A 19,568-nucleotide genomic window follows, 5' to 3' on the forward strand; every position below is an offset into this window, starting at 1 on the left:
ATATTAGTAAATACATGCATTCAAATGTGACAGTAAATTAGTATTCCACTTGAGTTCCCTTCCACCAGAAGAATACAAAACTGTTAAACTTTGAAAGGTCACTTTTTTATGCTACATCACTTTCAGCATTCCTCAGAAGTATTTTTCAAGCTTTCCACTCTGTCTTTTGAATACTTTCAATACGGTGATTTCACCACCCTGTTCCACAACAGATCGTACTGAATGCCAAACTCTAGGAGGTACGGTGCACTAGAGCTGGAGCCGTGTGTCTCTTCGCAGCATACTAATGTGATCTGTGTAATAGCATAAAGAAAGAGTCACACTTCATGCCTCCATGCAAGTGTCCTGCAGGGAGAGCCAAGTCCCGCACATCTGCTATTGTATCGATCAAGCCAGGCAGCATGTTATGTGGGCAGGTGAGATAAAGAACAGAGTTGACAGATCACTGTGATGTGTGAGGGGTTGACTGTCTGGATGCAGTCACCATCTACATATGGTTGCACATACACTGCATTAAAAAAATGCACGTCCTTTGTGTGTGACAAGAGTAGGATTTGGATTACTTGTTAAGGGGAACATTTGGACTATGGTTGTGATGGTATCTTAATCACAGATGGTATCTTTGGCACAGAATTTGGTGCAGCACAGTTTTAGATGCTTATAGGTCAGATCAATACACCAGTCCAACACTGCAAGCCAAGTCAAAGCAGCTTTACAATGACAAACAAGAAAATAGTGATTCAGTAATGAAATCGAAATTCAATTCTGCTGTGAAGCAGCTCTAAAAACACAATAGTAAATAGTCATTATTCAGTTGAAATTAGTTCAGTGTTGAACTGCATATGAATGTGCCTACTTCTTACTGTATAGTAGGTGTAGAGCAGTATGCGAAATGAGCAGTATGTCCAAATTCATAAAACAGTAATTGAAAAGTACCCATATGACCTACTAATTCCACTGAAATAGTTCTAAATAACAGTGAAGCGATGTAACTATACACATGCATGCTATAAAAAAAACATTTTTTTAACAGTCACAAAGTTCCTCATTAAATTAAATAGGATATATTCCTACTCATTCGGAGGCCTATCGTTCTGAATATGAATTTGTTTGAACTAGTGACAAATTGGGTCGTTTATGAGAAGTTATTGAAATAATGCGGAGGCAGCAGGATTGTATGATATTGCTCTTATATAGCAGTTCAGTAGACAAGAAGTTAATATTAAGTGTGTTTAATAGTGCCAGTTATTTGTCTGTTTATGCTTCAATGAAAATACTTCCAAAAGAAGTCAAGCACAACCAACCGTTATGCATCTCCGAACAACTCATAGTGTTTCATTCCTGAATTATTTTTGAACAAATCTGTTGAGTGAGTACATGAATTAAATATTCATGAAGACAGTCCCTACATCTGAATATGCCTACTTCCCTACTATACAGGGGTGTAGCCATCATTTCTGAAGTGAGGGGGACACAAGTGACAAATGTAATAAGTTTTTTTTATGTAATTGACCAAAAATATATAAATAAAAAAATAATTAAAAAAATATATTATTAGTAATAATAACAAAGAATAAAAAAATTAAAATGTCTAATCTCTTTTAATTGACTATGAAATCAAATGTGCTGCTGGACAATAACCAATTATTTGTATTCTATAGTATTTTTGCCTATATTTTCAAAATGTCAATTTTATGATTGATTTATATACTACAAACACTTTTTTTCCATTTTTATCACAGAATAAGGCAGAAAATATATTTTATAGTTTCTGTACTGTAATAAATATGTCAATTAGCACTGCATCATTCATATACTTCATTTATTTATTTATTTATTACCTGGAGATAACTTGAAAAACACACATAACCCCTATATTGTCACAATTGTTTCACCAGTCAAAACGTTTCAGCTTTTTATTCAGCTTAGCTACAGTTATCACTGGATGCCTTTGTCCATATTAGGGATTTCCTGGCACGTCTTTAGTTATCATTACTTCAGTTTTGGACTTTCTGCATGAGTGCGCCCTCCGACTTTGAGTATGAATGAAACATACATACACTACATGAGAGTGTTTAGCGCTCCATAAAGTTCACATCATTTTGGATACAAATATCCAAAACAAATGTGACTGTCTTGTGTCTTTGAATTTAAATATAGATTTATTCACAGTGGCCCTTTAATTAAAAGTGGGGGACACACGTCCCCTGCACATTCTATGCTCATGCTACTATATATTAGGCTAAACTGTAAGCGAACCGTTCCGGATGACCATCTTCTGCCGGAGAGATTCCGAAATGCTTATCTGATGGACGCATTCTATCCCATGAGGTCATAAGAGAGGATTTGTGAATAGCAGTGAATCGACGCAACTGACTCCATAAGTCACATGACAATGACAACATGGCAGATGTACTGTAGTATATCCTGACATCATTCATACTTCATACATTCTTGTTGTGAAGTAAGTACTTATTCGATGTAGTACCTACTCAGGCAGTATGCAATTTCAGACACAGCTAAAGTTAGCTAGTTAAAGTTAATTCCTGGTTGAATCAGCGTTTTTAAACAGTCACTTGTTCTCACCTGCTAATGTAGCAATGTAACCTGCAGAAAGAGTCATGATGACTCACTACAACACTATATCTGTGTCTCATTTCAAAAGGCTGCACGCTTTAGAGGTTGCATTTGTCAGCCATCATCGAGGATGTCGTATTTCAGAAAAGTAACCGTTATTAAACTGACTGTTATTTCTTGTGAGTCGTAAATTAATGTAATTTCTTTCTTACTTTAGAATGCAATGGTTACTTTTCTGAAATGAAGAAGCCTCAATGATATACACAGTTGACGCCTTCAAAAAGAGAGCATATACCAGCAAAAGTAGCACAACGCCAAATACTATCATAATACTCATGTTGTTCGCATGTGTTGTTTAGCAAGCTAAAATGTGGTGGGTAGCTCATTCATATTCATCGTTTCTTTAACAGTTTACACAAAGACAATTATTCTTAAGAGAATCTGCATCTCATTATTGTGCAATATCTTGAGTCTTGTTTTGTGGTCTGGTCTTGTTTCATGTTCTTGTTTTTTTAAGCCATATAGCCAGGATTTCTCTGTTTTCCTGAGCTCCTTACTATGCCAATGTTTGGACTGATTTTGTGTATGACCTCATGCCTGTCTGACTACGATTTTGGATTACTCCTTTTACACCATTAAACTTCTCCATTTGGATCCTAACCTTCGCCTTCCTTGTAGTCTCATGACAATGACTGATGCTAAGTCCATTTGCATTATGTTGTCTGAACACAAACCTGTGTATCATGTCTGGTCTTTGTGTAAACCAACACAGTATAATTATTCATCAGAGTACTACATGTAAACAGTTGCAGAAGTGTTTGAGTTAGCGTAAATGCTGATTAATGAAGCCTTGTTCTGTATCTTCATGAAATCGAGACAATCGAGTGATTATACAGTTATGGAGGAAGTTCCCACTTCCCTCATGTGTGCTCTGGCCTGGATATATACTCATCTTCTGCTTGATAATAATACTGTCTTTATGAGTAACGACTCTGTCGGCTGAGCCTGACGGAGACCTGAGGGGGGACCTGCAGGGACAGACTCAAACACACTGCTGCTGTCACACACGAGCGCGCTTATGCACATAGTCACACCCCACACACATATTTAAAGCACACACACTGTTTGTCACCACCGTTCTCTCTCTATTACACACACACACACACTCACACAATTTGTGTCGCCCTACTAAAATCTGTCAGCGAGTGTGCATGGCGTTTACATTTCACGTGCCAAATAGAGAATGGCTAAATTTGGAGAGCCGTCGCCCTCCTGTCATCTGACTTTTTAGAAGTCGTTTAGGCAGAGTTATTAATGAAAAAATAAACACATACAATCTCCTTTTCGTTTCACCTGAAGGGTAAACAAACAAAAAATATGAAGTTCTTTGTGCCAAAAAAACCCGAATATGTTTAATATATCTAATTCAAGCAGGCAGAGGAGGCACAAATTAGCTCATTTTGTTTCATGTGGTAATTTTAGCTGCTTTTATCTTAAATCTCAGTAACTTCTTGTCGAATAAAAAATATCCTAAACCATCCTAATCTGGTTTGCTGTACTTAATTGCTCTGTTTCCGTTTTTTTTTTTTTTTCTGGTGTTTTGGGCTTTTTTCACTTACTAGCTAAATGTAAGCTTGTCCAGGCTTAAACCATAAATAATATATATTTAATATAATCATAAAACCTAATTATAAATGCTTTTTTGTTTGTTTGGATGGATGGATGGATGGATGGATGGATGGATGTAGGAGTTGTGTGCTGGAAAATCTGTTTAAAATATTTAATTCGAACAGGCAGGGAAGCCACAAATTAGCTAATTGTGTTTCATATGCTAGTTTTAGATACATTTGTGTTAAATCTATGTAATTTCTTAATGAAAAATAAATAAATAAATAAAGTCTTAAACCAACCAAAGCTGGTCTTAAGTGATCTGTGGTCTGGTTTTATGGGGGTCTTTGGCACTTTTCTCCAGTTAAACACAAGCTTGCCCAGGCTGGGAAACATATTAAACCAGCTAAGTCCAGCAAACCATCTTAAAATTAAAGCGATTTAATTAAATAAATGTATTAAAATTGTGTTTATTTTATAAAAAATCCACTAGTTCAAAAACCTCATGGTGATGACGCTTTCTCTCAACCTGAAGGGTAAACAAACAAAAATATGGAGAGAAAACCCCCAGCATAATATGTTTAAAATATCTCATTCAAAAAGGCAGGGAAGACCAAAAAAAAAGAAGCTAATTTTGTTTCATGACTTGCTTTTGCATTAAATCGTTTAAACTTTAAATCTTAAACCAAACTAATATGGTTTTTTGGTCTTAACCGCTCTGTTGGGCTGGTTTTAGTGGGGTTTGCAAGATAAAAACAAGCTTGTCTAGGATGGGAGACCATCTTGAACCAGCTAAGTTCAGCAGACCAGCTTAGAATGGTTTTTATTTCAGCAGGGCTTTTTGCCATTTCACAATCATGCTAAAACTGTATTTATAGGGACTAGTCCAGCTAATGTAAGTTTTTGAGTAAAAAAGAAGGTAAGGTAAGATCTTTTTAATAATCTTGCAATTTTATTATCACATTTTATTTTTTTTATTTTTTTTTGGACATTGCATTAAAAATCCACTTAGTTCAAATTCTCATGGGGATGATGATGCTTTCATAAAATATTACCAACTTTCTCCACCTGAAGGGTAAACAAGCAAAAAATATTAAGTTCTCTGCACTGAAAATTGTAATAATATCTGCGCTTAATATATTTAATTCAAACAGGCGGCGAAGACAGATTAGCTAATTTTGTGTTAGATTGGAGAATGATTGTTTTGGGAGATATGCAGCTGTGTGCATAGAGACAGTGGCACATTAAATAGGAGTGTGCTGTCAGATTATCCCAGCATGGGAATTGATTATTAGCGTTGACAAGAAGAACTATGTCCCAGTTATGTCAGGCCCAACAAGACTCTTAGTAAAGAACATCCCTTTTAACATGTCAAATGCAGGGCTTATTCACCACATACACACATACGGGGGCCGTTCACACACATTAGGATGAAAATAACCCAGCTTTAGACCCAATTTTGCAGGGTCATAAGTACAAAAAAAAACCTCTCAGAAATGTTTCATCTTTTGCTAATGCTAATATTGTGTGAAAGTCTACTGCCTTTTCCACTTTTACATCCCTTCTGCTGTTTTTCTTTTCTCCAAGATGTTTTCTGTCCTTTTTTCCCCTTTCCTTGTCTCTCTGCAGACACGCACACACACAGTCTTTCCGTAACCACCACTGATGTAGAATGAGCCCTTCTGTTTTGCTGGGGGCCGTTAATGCAAAGCATGACAGGTTGTCATGGTGCATTTGATAGAAGCCCTGCAGAACACACACAAACCAGATACACTTGAAGAGAGCAAAAAAAAAAACATAGGTGATCAACACACCCACAAAAAAAAAAAAAAACAGGGTATGAAAATATATAGGCTCCTCCAGACGTGCAATAAGATTGTACGACTTCATATAGAAGTCCAATCAGGAGCAGTGATGCACGGCACAATGAAAACCAGCAAGGGCATTGCGGGATTCTAGCTTTTTAATTACCATTATGTGTAACTTCATAATTACAACCGCTCACATAATGTTACCACATTTGCATATTCTGTTTGTTTGGTCGCAATTAAACTTTGCCCCAGTTCTGAAGATTAATTGCATATTTATGGTGTCATTCGTTTCTCACCTTAATAATGATGTTTTAACACAGCGTTTAGTGCTCATCTGAGGCAGAGGCGGTATTGTGACTGCTAGGCGGCCGATGGAAGTCTGAAATAATGAACATCAGTGGCACCCTGCAAGGACGGAGCTGTCAGAATCCATGAGCACACAGTTCTCTGAGCACCTGGGCAGAAGAACTCTGAAACAGCTCTACCTGTGAGTCAGGTGCCTGCAGAGAGGGCAGGTCAGGATTAGAGCAACTCTGCACTAATAAACACGGCCTTTTATTTGTGCTCTTTCTAGATCTCTCTCTAGCTCTGTCTCTAATAGAAACCCTTTTCTGGCTCAGAGTAAAAAATTTGGATACAAAGGTAATTGTGACTTTATTCCTCTTGATTGTGATCATAAATCACGATTGTGGTATCATAGCTCACAACTTCTTCACAATTGTGAGTTTATATCTTTCAAATTAATAGGTCTTGAGCAATTGCAATTGTCACTTTATCACAATTGTGACTTTACTGTGTATCTAACAATTGTGACTGTTCTTCACAACCTTATATTTCACAATTGTGACATTATATTTCATTCAATCAATCACAGTTGGGAATTTATATGTAAAAATTGCAACTATTACAATTGCCACTTTACGTATGTCTCACAATTGCGACCTTATACAGTGGGGCAAAAAAGTATTTAGTCAGCCACCAATTGTGCAAGTTCTCCCACTTAAAAAGATGAGAGAGGCCTGTAATTTTCATCATAGGTATACCTCAACTATGAGAGACAAAATGAGAAAAAAAAATCCAGAAAATCACATTGTAGGATTTTTAAAGAATTTATTTGCAAATTATGGTGGAAAATAAGTATTGGGTCAATAACAAAATTTAATCTCAATACTTTGTTATATACCCTTTGTCAATAGTGACTTTATATACAGTATATATACATGTGTGTACATACATACATACATACATACATACATACAGTGTATATATATATATATATATATATATATATATATATATATATATATATCACCGTTTAAACTTTTTTTTATCTCAGTTTTGACATTATAACACTTGCAACTTTGTCTCAAAGTTAAGCATAATTGCAACATTTTACCATTTAATTGCAATCTTATTTTTCACAATTGTGACATTTTATTTCACAGTTGCAACTTTAGAATTGCCACTTTTTATATTGCAATTGTGACTTTACTGCATTTATGAGTTTTTCTCATAAATGAGACTATTTAATATTTACGACTATTACTGTTGCAACTTCTTTACTCTTGCAACTTTATATTTCTTAACTGCAGTTTTTTGTCTTGTAATTGCATCCTCAGTTGTGACATAATTGTGACTTTTTTGTGACTTTTTTTTGGACCCTCTAGAATGAGAATGTCCCTCCCCTAATACCACATGCAGCCAACTAGCAAGTAACAAATCATGGTTATAACTAAAGCCTTCTGGCTTTTAGAGGATGAGCCATTTTAATATGCCCCGCCCACACTTTCTGTGCCAATAGGAAGCAGGTAAATACAGGAAAGAAAACTATACTTGTCAAACATATTCACAGGGTTTTAAGTAGTTTACCAGCAAGTTTCAAAACAGTTACTTTTACATAGCCTAATTAGTGGGTTGAGAATTTTCTGATCTTATAAATAATTAGACATTGTTTTCTGCATTTATTGTGAGCTGTGGACAGTTTGTCAGCATAATCGACCAAACAATGCACTCCTCATAAGTTAATACCGCGGCTCAGTCAAGTGTTCCATTAAGAAGAACACACATAGTCAAGCTCACTTCGAGGAAAGGCTGAGGACTCTTAAGTTCTATTCATTAAGAGTTGAGGGCTTTGACAGGGTCATGATTGAGAGGCCTTACACTGCTCTTTGAATGTCTAATCAAGCCACACTTCTTCCTCCATGTAAAACACTCACTAATGGCGACTAACGGCACTCCATCCCTTACGAGGTCGGCCTTCTCTGACCCTCAGACGGAGACCTGATCTCAGTTAATTACACCCCAGGTTCATTAGAGCTGCTCAGCTCGCCCTCTGACCTTATCCGGCTTTATTGCGACTGTTACCTGTGCCTACTCAAAAAAGAAAACACAGTTGATCCGTCCTCACCAAGAGCCCAGCAAAGGCCTTATTTAATCAATCAGGTCATTAACAGACCGTTTCTCTGGGCAGGTAAAGAAAGAGAGAGTGGCTGGAGTGGATTTAAAGAGTGAGTTCATTTTTCACTTTGATGACGTGCAGGACGGCGGGGGCGGGGCCAGAGGGGGCTGGCCATTATCTGCACTGATGTATCGATCCGGACCCCGGCGCTGTGAATTAACACCTGCAAGCAAAGCATGAGAATTTAAAGTGTAATTGCTTAGCTCTCTTAATCTCTGCTGGAAGTGATCGATTGAGTGACATTGGGAAAACATGGTGTGCTGCTGAATCCATCGTGTGGTCCCTGGTGTTTTCATATAAAATTCAAATCTGCATGGGGGTACCAAGATTGTTTAGAAAAAAATTTGACACTTTTAGGTGCTGTAATTGCCATTATTATTTGGGTGCAATACTTTATATTTGGGTATACAGTATTTTAGTCCTAAGCAACCACCTAGTTTGCCTAGAAACGGGCCTGGTTGAATCCCTTATAATGGTTCCTCAAGGAGCTTTCTTCCACAGATGATTGACAGATACTTTGTCACTCTCAGTTTTGCTTTTGAATGACCCTCTGGATATGAGTGTGTCTTTGTGTGTGTGTGAAAGAGGAAGTGTCACCTCTGCATCAGTGATAGACAACATAGTGTGATGTTAATGACACGCCCTTTGACAGCTTGATTTATTTAATGCCGGGTGACAGATGACATTATCTGATACCTGACAGTACTGCCAACCTGCGTGCTGCTCAGGGTCACAGATCTACAAGCACATCACAAAGTCCACACCTACTCCCAATCATACAGCACTTATGGTGATCAAGGACCTTCTCCAAATGCAACCACAAGCCATTACAACAAACTGGAAAAACTGATCTTAAATCAGTCTAAAAGAGTCAACCTCTACCTACGGTTCCTTCATGGCAGCGACTCTAAGAAGACAGATGACCAGGAAAGTGAGACCTGGGCCCCATGGGTCCTGCTATGCTCCAATAATCCACTTTTTCTTGCCCTCTCCTGGGAGGAAACACTATCCTGCTGAGGCTACGATGGCAAAAAAAGTTGCTGAAGTTGTGACTTCGTGATGGCCGGGAGGACCCAAAAGAGGGCGAGAAGCCGGAGGGGACCATAGAAAGATCAAGGCCCGGTGAGAAAGGCCTGTCTTCAGGCCGAGAAGGTCACCTGAACAGGGTCTGGCGTGGATCCAGACAGATAAAAGTCTGAGAGTAAAAGCATTGACCCTGGTGTCCTCTCTCGTGAGCTCTCTCCTGCTTGCCAAGTTTGCAATGGAAAGAGAGAGAGCGGGCCATCTGTCAGACGGGTCAAACGCTGGTGCGGCAGACATCAGATAATTTGTCTCACTTTGACTTTGCTGTATCCACACATTTAAGTACTGGCAGGAAGTGCTGAAAGTGTCTTATGGAGTGTTCCAGAATTTGGACAAAATCTGTCATGTTGCTCATGTTTTGTGTAAACTTGCTTTAAATTGATACAACAATATTTTTCAGATTAATTCCAAATCATGGAAACTTATTATATGCAAATAGAATAGTACATTATAAAAGAAATGTATAAATAAAATAATTTTGAATTTAATAATTAAGCCATATCACATGAGTGGAAGCGAAGCAGACAGTGCATAATTGTGAGTGTGATATTGCTTTTATAAAAGTTTAACATACACTAAATCTACACTATATCTAATCCTTTCATTCTTCATTAATTAAATTATTTGCGACCATTTGTGCACCCATGGGCGTGCTGGTCTAAAAAAGAGGTGTGTTCAGGCACATTGTTGGCGCCATAGACCAACTCAAACCTGGTCTAAAGTCTGCCGCAATATTTTTTCTTTGTTATTTAAAAAGTGTGTTAGTAATATGCGCCTATAGGCGGGTGCACAACCCGCATACACTTTGCTTATTACACACACAGGGTCGCGCAGCAGCACACAAAAATTTTTAAAAATGAAAAATTACATTCCGCCATGTAAATAGCGAACCCACCATGGCGCGAGCGCAACTGGCTTTTAAAGGGCATGGGAGATGAGACTCTGATTGGTTTATTGCACGTTACGCCCAAAAAACACCCCTTACTCATTAAGAGAATAGGGACAACCCGTTTAGATCATGTGCTCGGGCGTGCCGACCGTTTTCCCATCGTTAAACTAGCAAAAGTGGATTCGGACACGCGCTGAGTGCACCTGCGACGTGCGCTTTAGACCATGCGCTTAGATCGTTAAAATAGGGCCCAAAGTGTTGCACATTTTATTGGTGCAGAGATGAGCATGTGTATTTTCTTTGCAAATGCTTTTTATTGCTTTATTAGAAGCACAATTAAATGGTGTCATATGTTACATAGAGACTACTGAACAGACATTTAGAAGTTTATTTTAAAGTCATAATTATTGAATAGCCAACTGTGTAAATAAAGCACTGTAAAAACTTTTGCATTTTTACAACACTATGATGTAAGTGTGTCCCATCAGGTGATCAAATGTTCTGTTCTACACAGTTACGTTTTTTCATGCCTACTAGAACACTTGGGCCAAATATCATGCAAAGACCTCGAATGTGCATATGATTTTATGAATGAGTCGCTGAATCATTCACTCAACAGATTTTTTCAAAAACACTGATTCATCCAGAAACGTCATTACTGGGTGTTGCTTGGATACACATGACAGTAATTTTGCTATGTCTTTGTTTGTAACTATTTTTACTGGCAAAAAATATACAAAACTAACTAGACAAAATTGTCTGAAATATAATTTACTCAGTATTGATTAAGGGCAATGAGCTTTGCTTTTTTTCAGACCTTTCAGTCTTGCAGACCAACTTTTTGTCGCATGCACTCACTTTTGAGTGGCCACCAGTGTTGGTATAGGGACCGGCCCAGTCACTTGTTATGTTACTAAATAAATCAGTGTTTTTCAATTAATCAGTGCATTATTCAATGGTTCAGTCATAAAGACACTTACATGTTTCATTCTTGAATGAATTAGTGGCTGCATTTGAAATCACATACTTCCCTACTATATAGTAGGCGAAAAACAGTATGTGACAAAATAAGTATGCCCGAATTCACAGTACATTACTTACCCACGAGGCCACAGGACAGAATTTATGAATGGCAGTGGCACAACACAACTGACAATGGTCATGTGACAATGACAAAATGACAAATGTAGTAGGTTACATTCATACTATATAGAACATACTCTTTTTGTGGTCATAAAGTAATCACTTGTACAAAAAAGTACCTACTCAAGAGAGTATGCGATTTCGGACACAGCCTACCTCTTTGAATGAATCAGTTGAATAAATGATTCAGTGACTCACTCGTAAAGTTTATCGTTGCCCCTGCTGGCTAAATGATGTAACCTGCAAAAAGAGTCACAATGTTATATCAGACCTTTTGGAACACATTCAGCCATTCAAATCCGAGGACCGGAACTAACTGTTGTGTTTATCATTTGAGTGTTGAAATGCTACTTAATAAATTCCAAACAGCCGTCTTACAGTACATGTGTTGTCCTGAATGTAAGTTCATCTACATTCTCCTCAGACAGTACAAGCTCGAGTGCCCTGAATACAATTCATTTTTATACAAAAAAAGTATCAAATTTCATGTCATTCTCCCTGTTAGGCCAGAGTTTTAATCTGGCCTTCAGTGCTTCCATCATTGCTCTGTTCTGTGAAATTGATTTATTTTTTCTCTTTTTTGCTTTTTGCAGGTATTACTTCATTATTTTTCAAATGGCTTCAACATTTAGAGTGTCTGAATATAAATCCTTCACAATGAAAAAGAGGCTTGTTGGTTGCTGTTGATTTCTGAGCTCAGGAACATTACATTTGAGAACAAGCACTCCGTGGCAAAACACCTGTGCAATATCTGCGCTCAAAATAGAATGCAACATTTCGTGTAGAGTGTGTCATTGTCACGTTTTTTTCCAAGATGATGAAGGAAGGTAATATTTATTATATCAAACTCAAAAGCCTTAACAAACTCAAGACAGTGTGAAAACATAAACGAGCAAAACCAGGCAATGAGGGAGAAGAAGTGAGCAACTTAAGTACACAATGGTTAGGTTTGGTTACTTTATTTAAAACCGCAGGTAAATTTGTTTTGCAGTAAAATGACAGTGACATCCATCCTTGACACGCAATTTCAAAACACATTTAAAAACATAGTATAAACACAATAAAATCACAATAACAACATGATAAATGATACAAGTGCTCAAAACTCCACCATCCTACAGCTTATTTAACACAGTTAAAACAGCGGGAACAAAGCTGTTTTTATACCGCTTTGTCTTACACCTTGGGACTAGAAACCTCCATCCAGAGGAAAGAAGCTGAAACTCACTGTGCAAATGGTGGGAGTCATCATTTAAAATAGAAGTAGCCATTCACTGTAACTGTTTGGTATACAGGGATGCTGGATACAACTGTGACTCACCCACCAATCGACTAGATGAACTAAATACAGGTGTGCTCTTGAATGAATGGCCATGGTAACTGATGACTGGTGGGAAAACTAGAAAAAAGAAACTGACTGTGAACAAACTAAAAATCCGTGATGAAGAAACTAACTGAACTCAATCGTCACAAGTCATTCTGCGCATTTATTTTTCACAATGTAACGACTGGACAAATCAGACACATTGTTATTTGTTATATTTAACAGATAACCCAACAGATCCCTCACCCAACAACAGGATTGGGTACCGGGATGTCTGTGAACAACCCCCAGGCCACTGGTTACGATGGCAGCAAGGACAGCTTAGCCAGATAAGATCACTGCTTGTAAACTAAGTCAATTTAACGAGCCAATCTTGCTAGATGTGCTAAGTACTGAAAGAAAGTTATATTCTGTGGCCTTGAAAATATCACTTCTTAGAGTTGATATGAATTTACACTGAATGTTTGCTGGAAGAACAGATTAGTTGATTGTAATATTAATCCTGCTACAGTTCCTTCTGGCAGCTGATATAAATATTTGTAATTAATTATAATTAATTGTAATTATTTAAATACGTTTCCATTTTGAGCTAATTTGCTACAACAGTTTTAACAAGTCTGACCACTCAGATGGGTGTTTCCATTTGTTTTTCTATGAAATAGTCCATGTATTTTGAAGACGGACAATAATAACAAAACTAATATCTCATCTGTGGATGAATAACTGCAGGTGTCTGTCCTGCACAACAACACAATCGCAGTGTATCTTTAACCTAGAAAGAATGTGGATACACCCCTGCTGACCGCTAATTGCTTTGTGATTAAGATGGTACACAGTAAAACTGAGCTGTACAGAAAAGTGGCAGGTAAAGGAACAGGAAGAGTCTGTGGTAATCACTCTCCATCCTGTTCAGACCAGAGGGAGTTTAGTGTTTAATGAACCTTGGGCTAGTGTGTGCACCGCACATGAGAGTGAAGAAGTATGGGACAGATAATGCTGTCAGGGTGTGGGTATCTGTTGAGACTATTAGGCTGATATCTACAGTAGGTGGCGTATTAGTCAAATGGTAATCTGTGTGAATGCTTTCTGACCTACAGTGGAGCTTCAATGGGTGCCATGGATGTCGACCAACTAAGGAAACAGGTATTATAGTGATTTAGATATAGGAAGATAAAGGGGTGTAATTTGAGGGAAAGAAAAGCTTTAGGTAAATAGATATGTGACCTGCTTTGTCATTTTGAGCCAGAAACACATAAGCACTGAATTCAAAAGTTCCAAACATTTTTGACAGATATGATATTTATTCAAATATACAGTGAGTAATTAAGTAAAAATATAATAATAATGTACAGTATATATTTGAATAAATGTTTATTGTTTTAGTTATACTGCATGCTATTTTTAATTAGATTTATTTAACAGGTAAATTTAATGTCAAGTGATATTGTTCACAAGGAGTTTTATTGGCATCATTATTTGGTTTATACACGAATTGGCTGATTACATGAGAGACGAGACATGTCAGTAGACCCTCATTTTATTTTGTGTTATAACTAGTAGTAAAGAGAAAGAGATTATTGATTCGCTCGTGCACCGTGCTGCTGTTTGGACGACCTGTCACACCACATTAGAGTGTCGAAACAACATTTGTTGTTTAAATTAAATTTTAAAATTAACAGAAATTGAAAGCCTAGTTGTTGTTTTTTGTTAAAATCAACAGAATACAGTGAACATTCAGATTATTTGTTTGTCACAAACAACATGAAGATTACTTTTATATATTTGTATCAAGTTATTTGAACTTGGACTTAAACCAGGCTTTCTCACTTGCACACCTATACCAAAAGTGCAAGCTGTGTTTCTGGCTTTCTCAGAGAAAAGTAGAATGAGGATTTCACAAAGACTGAAAATCCGCTGTTAAAATCTAATGGATGTAAAGCAGTGAGCTAAGAGTGTGTTTGTGAGGAGAAAGGAGTCAGCCTCTGCTTGGATTTAGCTCGGTAGTGAGCGAGGATTGCGCTAAGACTTTATATTGATTCATTTTTACCTTTTAACCTTCGTGACAGACAGCAAAGATAGTGTACAGAATAATGAAATCTAAGTTGGACTTTTAACCTTCAAATCCCAAACAATTTACCTCAGAAAATCCTCTTCTCTGCAGCCAGAATTAGAACAGTAGAAAAGAGGGTTTGTTGTTGGTAGGTGGACTTAAAGGGATAGTTCACCCAAAAATGATACTTCTGTCATTAACTCACCCTCATTTTGTTGCAAACCTGTGTTACTTACATTCTTCTGTGGAATTAAAAGGAAGATATTTTGAGAAATGTGTCTGTAGCAGAAAGAACGTAGCAGAAGAAAGTAAGTCAGGTTTTGAATAGCATGAGGTTAAATGATGACAATTTTCATTTTGAAAAGATTTATGTAAGGAATGGAACATTTCAAGTTTTTTGTTTGGAAGCCTTTACCTTATGAACATAAAATAATAATAATAATAATAATAATAACATAGAAAACATGAGCAGTGTGAGCTGAAATATACACTGAATTTGACATAGATGGACTTAATTTCATTATTCCAAATCAATAGCTAAACAAGTACATCAGCAGCTAGAGCACTTTCAGTGTCTGGAGGAATGAAACCTTTACTGTACATATTTGCATGACCAGTGCAACAAAAGTAATGTTTACATTCATTAATTTCATTCAACTCTTGGTTTAAAAAAACACCTCTCATATCTTTATACTGTTTTATTTCAAAACTATGATAATTGAAATTATTTCCCACTGTGATGTTAGTCTGTTAGCTTGAAACTGAAACAGAAGCTTGTGCTGAAACTGTGGAAAACATTTCAAGAGCTCGTTTCGTCGAGGGAAAACACAGTGACTCGAGGCAGCCTCCATTTCTGTCATCGCCACGTTTCTCCCTCTCTTCCTCCTCCCTCTGTAGTTTGTAGCAGTGAATGCACCCTGACACATACACACACAAATACATACTCAAAACCCTTGCTGATTAGAAGTGGGGGTTTTTTTCATGTTTTGCTTTTAGCTTGAGAAGACCTCTTCAGCAAATGTTATTCAGTAAATATTTGTCAAAATATACTGAATGCCTTTTTTAATTTCGATGTAATATCACCTTAAAATATGAGGCTTTTCACATTGCACATCCACCTGGGTTACCACATTTTTAATTCCTGGGCTAAATACTTACCCATCGCTCTAGTTTATGATACCCTGCTCTAGATTTTGCAGTGCTTAAACTGAATTACCTTGCCAAAAGTGTGCAGTGTGTCATACAGTGCTACATACAACATACAATCAATCATAAACTAAAGAGTGCTTGCCTTGTTAAATATTCATGAGCTTTGTTCAGTCACAGAAACCTTCACATGCTTCATCAGGTAACCCAAAACAGGCATATTGATTTACATGGTGACATTTCCAAAGACGGACAGTCAAATTAAAGCCGGTCACGTACCTGTTGCAAATCCAGTCAATGTTATTGACCTCGTAAATATGTAAATAAGAATGGTAACCCAATGTTTACAAAAGTACAGTGTGAAATCTTGAAACCTGAATGTCCAGGATTAATTTCTAACTCATGATAAATTATTAATAGCGTGAGACAAGATAACCCACGATTACAATGTTTAGAATAGCCCTGGTTAGTGGTTTAAAGTGCGAAAAGCCAAGAATTGTCATATTGCTTAAGATTAATTTAATAAGTCAGTTATAGGATACAGTGGGGCAAAAGGCACACCAGGGTAAAAGGAGCATTTGATTTTATTCTTCACTAAATCACTAGATTGCACATAAACTTACCACAACACTTTCCTAAACATCAATATTTCACTATGAGCATGGAAATGTTACTGATTCTTGACACAGTCGCAGGCAGCCATGAAAAATGTATTTTAGAATGGATAGAATTTGTTTAAGATTTAATGTTTTTATGTCTCTTATGATTTTCAGTGTTGTTCAAGGTAATAAAAAGTACATTAACTTATAACATGATAATAAGTAGCTGGCTGACTTTTTCATTTATTGACATGACATGGTTAGATTCAGAGTCAGAGTTAACATAATTTTATTAAGTTGAGTGTCTACCTTAGAGATAATCATCATTTATAATGAAACCATCATATTTAAAAATCCAATATTAATCATAGAATATAATAAAAATATATTTATTTTTACTACTGTAAAGACATAATATATTATTATCTCCTTCAAAGCTTTCAGAATATATTTTTAAATATTTTTCTGTATTTTTTAATTAGCATTTTAATGGCAGCATACTTATTAAACAAACAAAAATAAATTATGTATCAAAATAAAAAGAAAACAGTACAGACTTGCTAAAGTGATTAATTTAGATTTACGCAAAACATATTATTTTAGCTAAAGTATTTATATACCCCTTGCCTCCTCATACATTTATAAGATTTTTAAACAAAACAAACTTTTATGACTTATTTGCTCCATCAAAGTTCAATAAAAAACTTTTTTTCTGCAATCATGCACTATGGGAGTATTGTAAACCCTGCTGTACTTAATTTATCCACGTGTTTGAAACTCTTTTTTTCTTGTTTGTGTGTGTGTCTCCATCAGCCTCCATCGTGATTGGGAAGTGGTGGTGTGAGATGGAGCCGTGTCTGGAGGGAGAGGAGTGTAAGACACTACCAGACAACTCCGGCTGGATGTGTTCCTCTGGGAACAAGATCAAGACCACGAGGGTGAGGGCTCGGAACATGCTGAACATCACTTCACACACAAGCACACACATATACACATTTTTCCAGAAAAAAATTCATATAATTTCCTGTATATTCTGAAAACAAGCTTTACCGGTTAAATGATTCAGTGACAAGAAAGGCCAAGGGACACATGTAACTCTGGACCTCACTAACCTATTTATTCCTCATGATATGATGTGGCAGTAGCTCGTGCTCAGAGAACACATCTTCTTCATTTAGTCTTAATGCAGCGTTATAAAGGATGCTGTGCTGAGTTCAACTGAAGAAATAAGAAACTAAATAAGTTCAGGACATCAAGACACAAGTCAGACAAATATACACTAAACATCACAGCTCTGACAGGAAGTACACATGACACAATATTAAAACTTGATGAGCAGATCAGTATTCCCATACGCTGATTCAGTAGAGAGGTGACAGACAGCGGATCTGTGAGAGTCAAGTAGATAGTGTTACAGGGGGTTTGGTCCCTCCTTGGCGTCTGCACGTGTTTAAACTATCCCAAGCCCTGCTTATCCGATGGTGGCCCGATGATTTTCGAGATTTCCAAGGTAAGATCATGCATACAAACCTAATGAACCAGAGAAAGCATCTCTTGATTTATTAGTGTGATATAACTTTAAAGAGAATTCATAAAATAATGTGCGCACTTGTGTCAAGCTTAAAAGCAAAGTTTATGCAAAAATTTAAATGTTGTCATTATTTACGCACACTTATGTCGTTCCAAACTAATATGTCATTTTATGCTGTTTCCTTACAACAATGTCAAGACTAGGAGCTTTCAAGCTCCAAAAAAATAAAAGAAAGAAAGAAAAGAAAAGGAAAAACGGAACCATAATGTGCTATTATCTGCTAGATTTCTGAGGAACAGGTAATCAGATCTTATTTACTGATTATTCATAAATTCAAAACTCAATATTCACTGATAATCCTGCCCTAAAGCTCACGTCTAGCCCAAGTTTGCATTCATTTTTGTTTAAATTCAAAAATGAAATGTCATGTTTGGTTACTACAAACACAAGAACCAGTGCTAAAGCATCTGATCCACCATTTTGCAATTTGGATGTTTGAAGACGAAGGCGATGACTAATCTAAATTAATGCTTACTAAACGTTCAGTCTTTACCTCACAAAAGCATCAATTTTATATGAAATATAGCATAAAAATCATTGACTACAACGTTTTTGTTCTTATTTACAGTAGATTACTATGCACTCTCATTGTTTGGCAATAACTGTGTAGCAATTCTTCAAAGATTTCTACTTTTGAGTTCCATGTAAAAAAAATAAAATGGTTTGGGGCGACATAAAGTAGAGTAATTGAAATTTTAAGGTGAATTATTCCTTAATCTCCAATTGAGATTAAACAAAAGAAAAGGACTGTAAAGAAACGTCTTGGTGTTACGTATGGTAACCCTCGTTCCCTGAAGGAGGGAACGGAGACGTCACGTCGTGACCGACGAATTGGGATATCGCTTCGATAGACCAATCTACTTCGAGTGTAAACTAAACGAGCCAATGCACATTGGCATGCAATTATTGCATCCAGCTGCCGTTGATCACAGCGTGAGTATAATAAGGCAGCAGGTGCAATGCATACCAGGTTTTTGCTGAGGAGCCGAGCCGGCGACCCGGCCGTTCAGCGGTGGTACAGCAACCGTGGCGACGGGACGTGACGTCTGCGTTCCCTCCTTCAGGGAACGAGGGTTACCATACATAACCGAGACGTTCCCTTTCAGTCGGTCACTACGAGTTACATCGTGACCGACGAATTGGGATCCCACCAAAGCGCCATGGTGCTGCCCCTTCCAGTGCCCTGTGCGAGCCACCTGCACCCCTATCTGGTGCTCGGGACAAGTAGTTCCACTCACCATTTTTCAAAGCACTACCTTACTAAGTGAGACTGGATAACACTGGGAAAA

At 37.1% G+C, this 19,568-nt stretch overlaps 1 protein-coding gene across 3 annotated transcripts in view; it reads left to right on the plus strand.

Annotated features, from left to right (window-relative positions):
* LOC107558887 (protein FAM19A1-like) overlaps positions 1 to 19,568 on the plus strand; it is a 186,014-nt gene that overhangs the window by 156,187 nt on the left and 10,259 nt on the right. For 2 of the 3 annotated variants that reach the window (XR_001605536.1, XM_016242582.1), the window contains exon 4: positions 17,502 to 17,626. Coding sequence is in view for 2 of the 3 variants with exons in the window: in XM_016242582.1 (XP_016098068.1) it covers positions 17,502 to 17,626 (125 nt within the window). In the remaining variant the exon portion in view is untranslated. Of the gene's footprint in view, positions 1 to 17,501; positions 18,285 to 19,568 lie in introns of those variants that run through there. The other variant, XM_016242581.1, reaches the window with a different exon arrangement.

The sequence above is a fragment of the Sinocyclocheilus grahami genome, unplaced genomic scaffold, assembly GCF_001515645.1.
Source record: "Sinocyclocheilus grahami isolate Dianchi unplaced genomic scaffold, SAMN03320097.WGS_v1.1 scaffold664.1, whole genome shotgun sequence".
Lineage (NCBI taxonomy): Eukaryota > Metazoa > Chordata > Actinopteri > Cypriniformes > Cyprinidae > Sinocyclocheilus > Sinocyclocheilus grahami.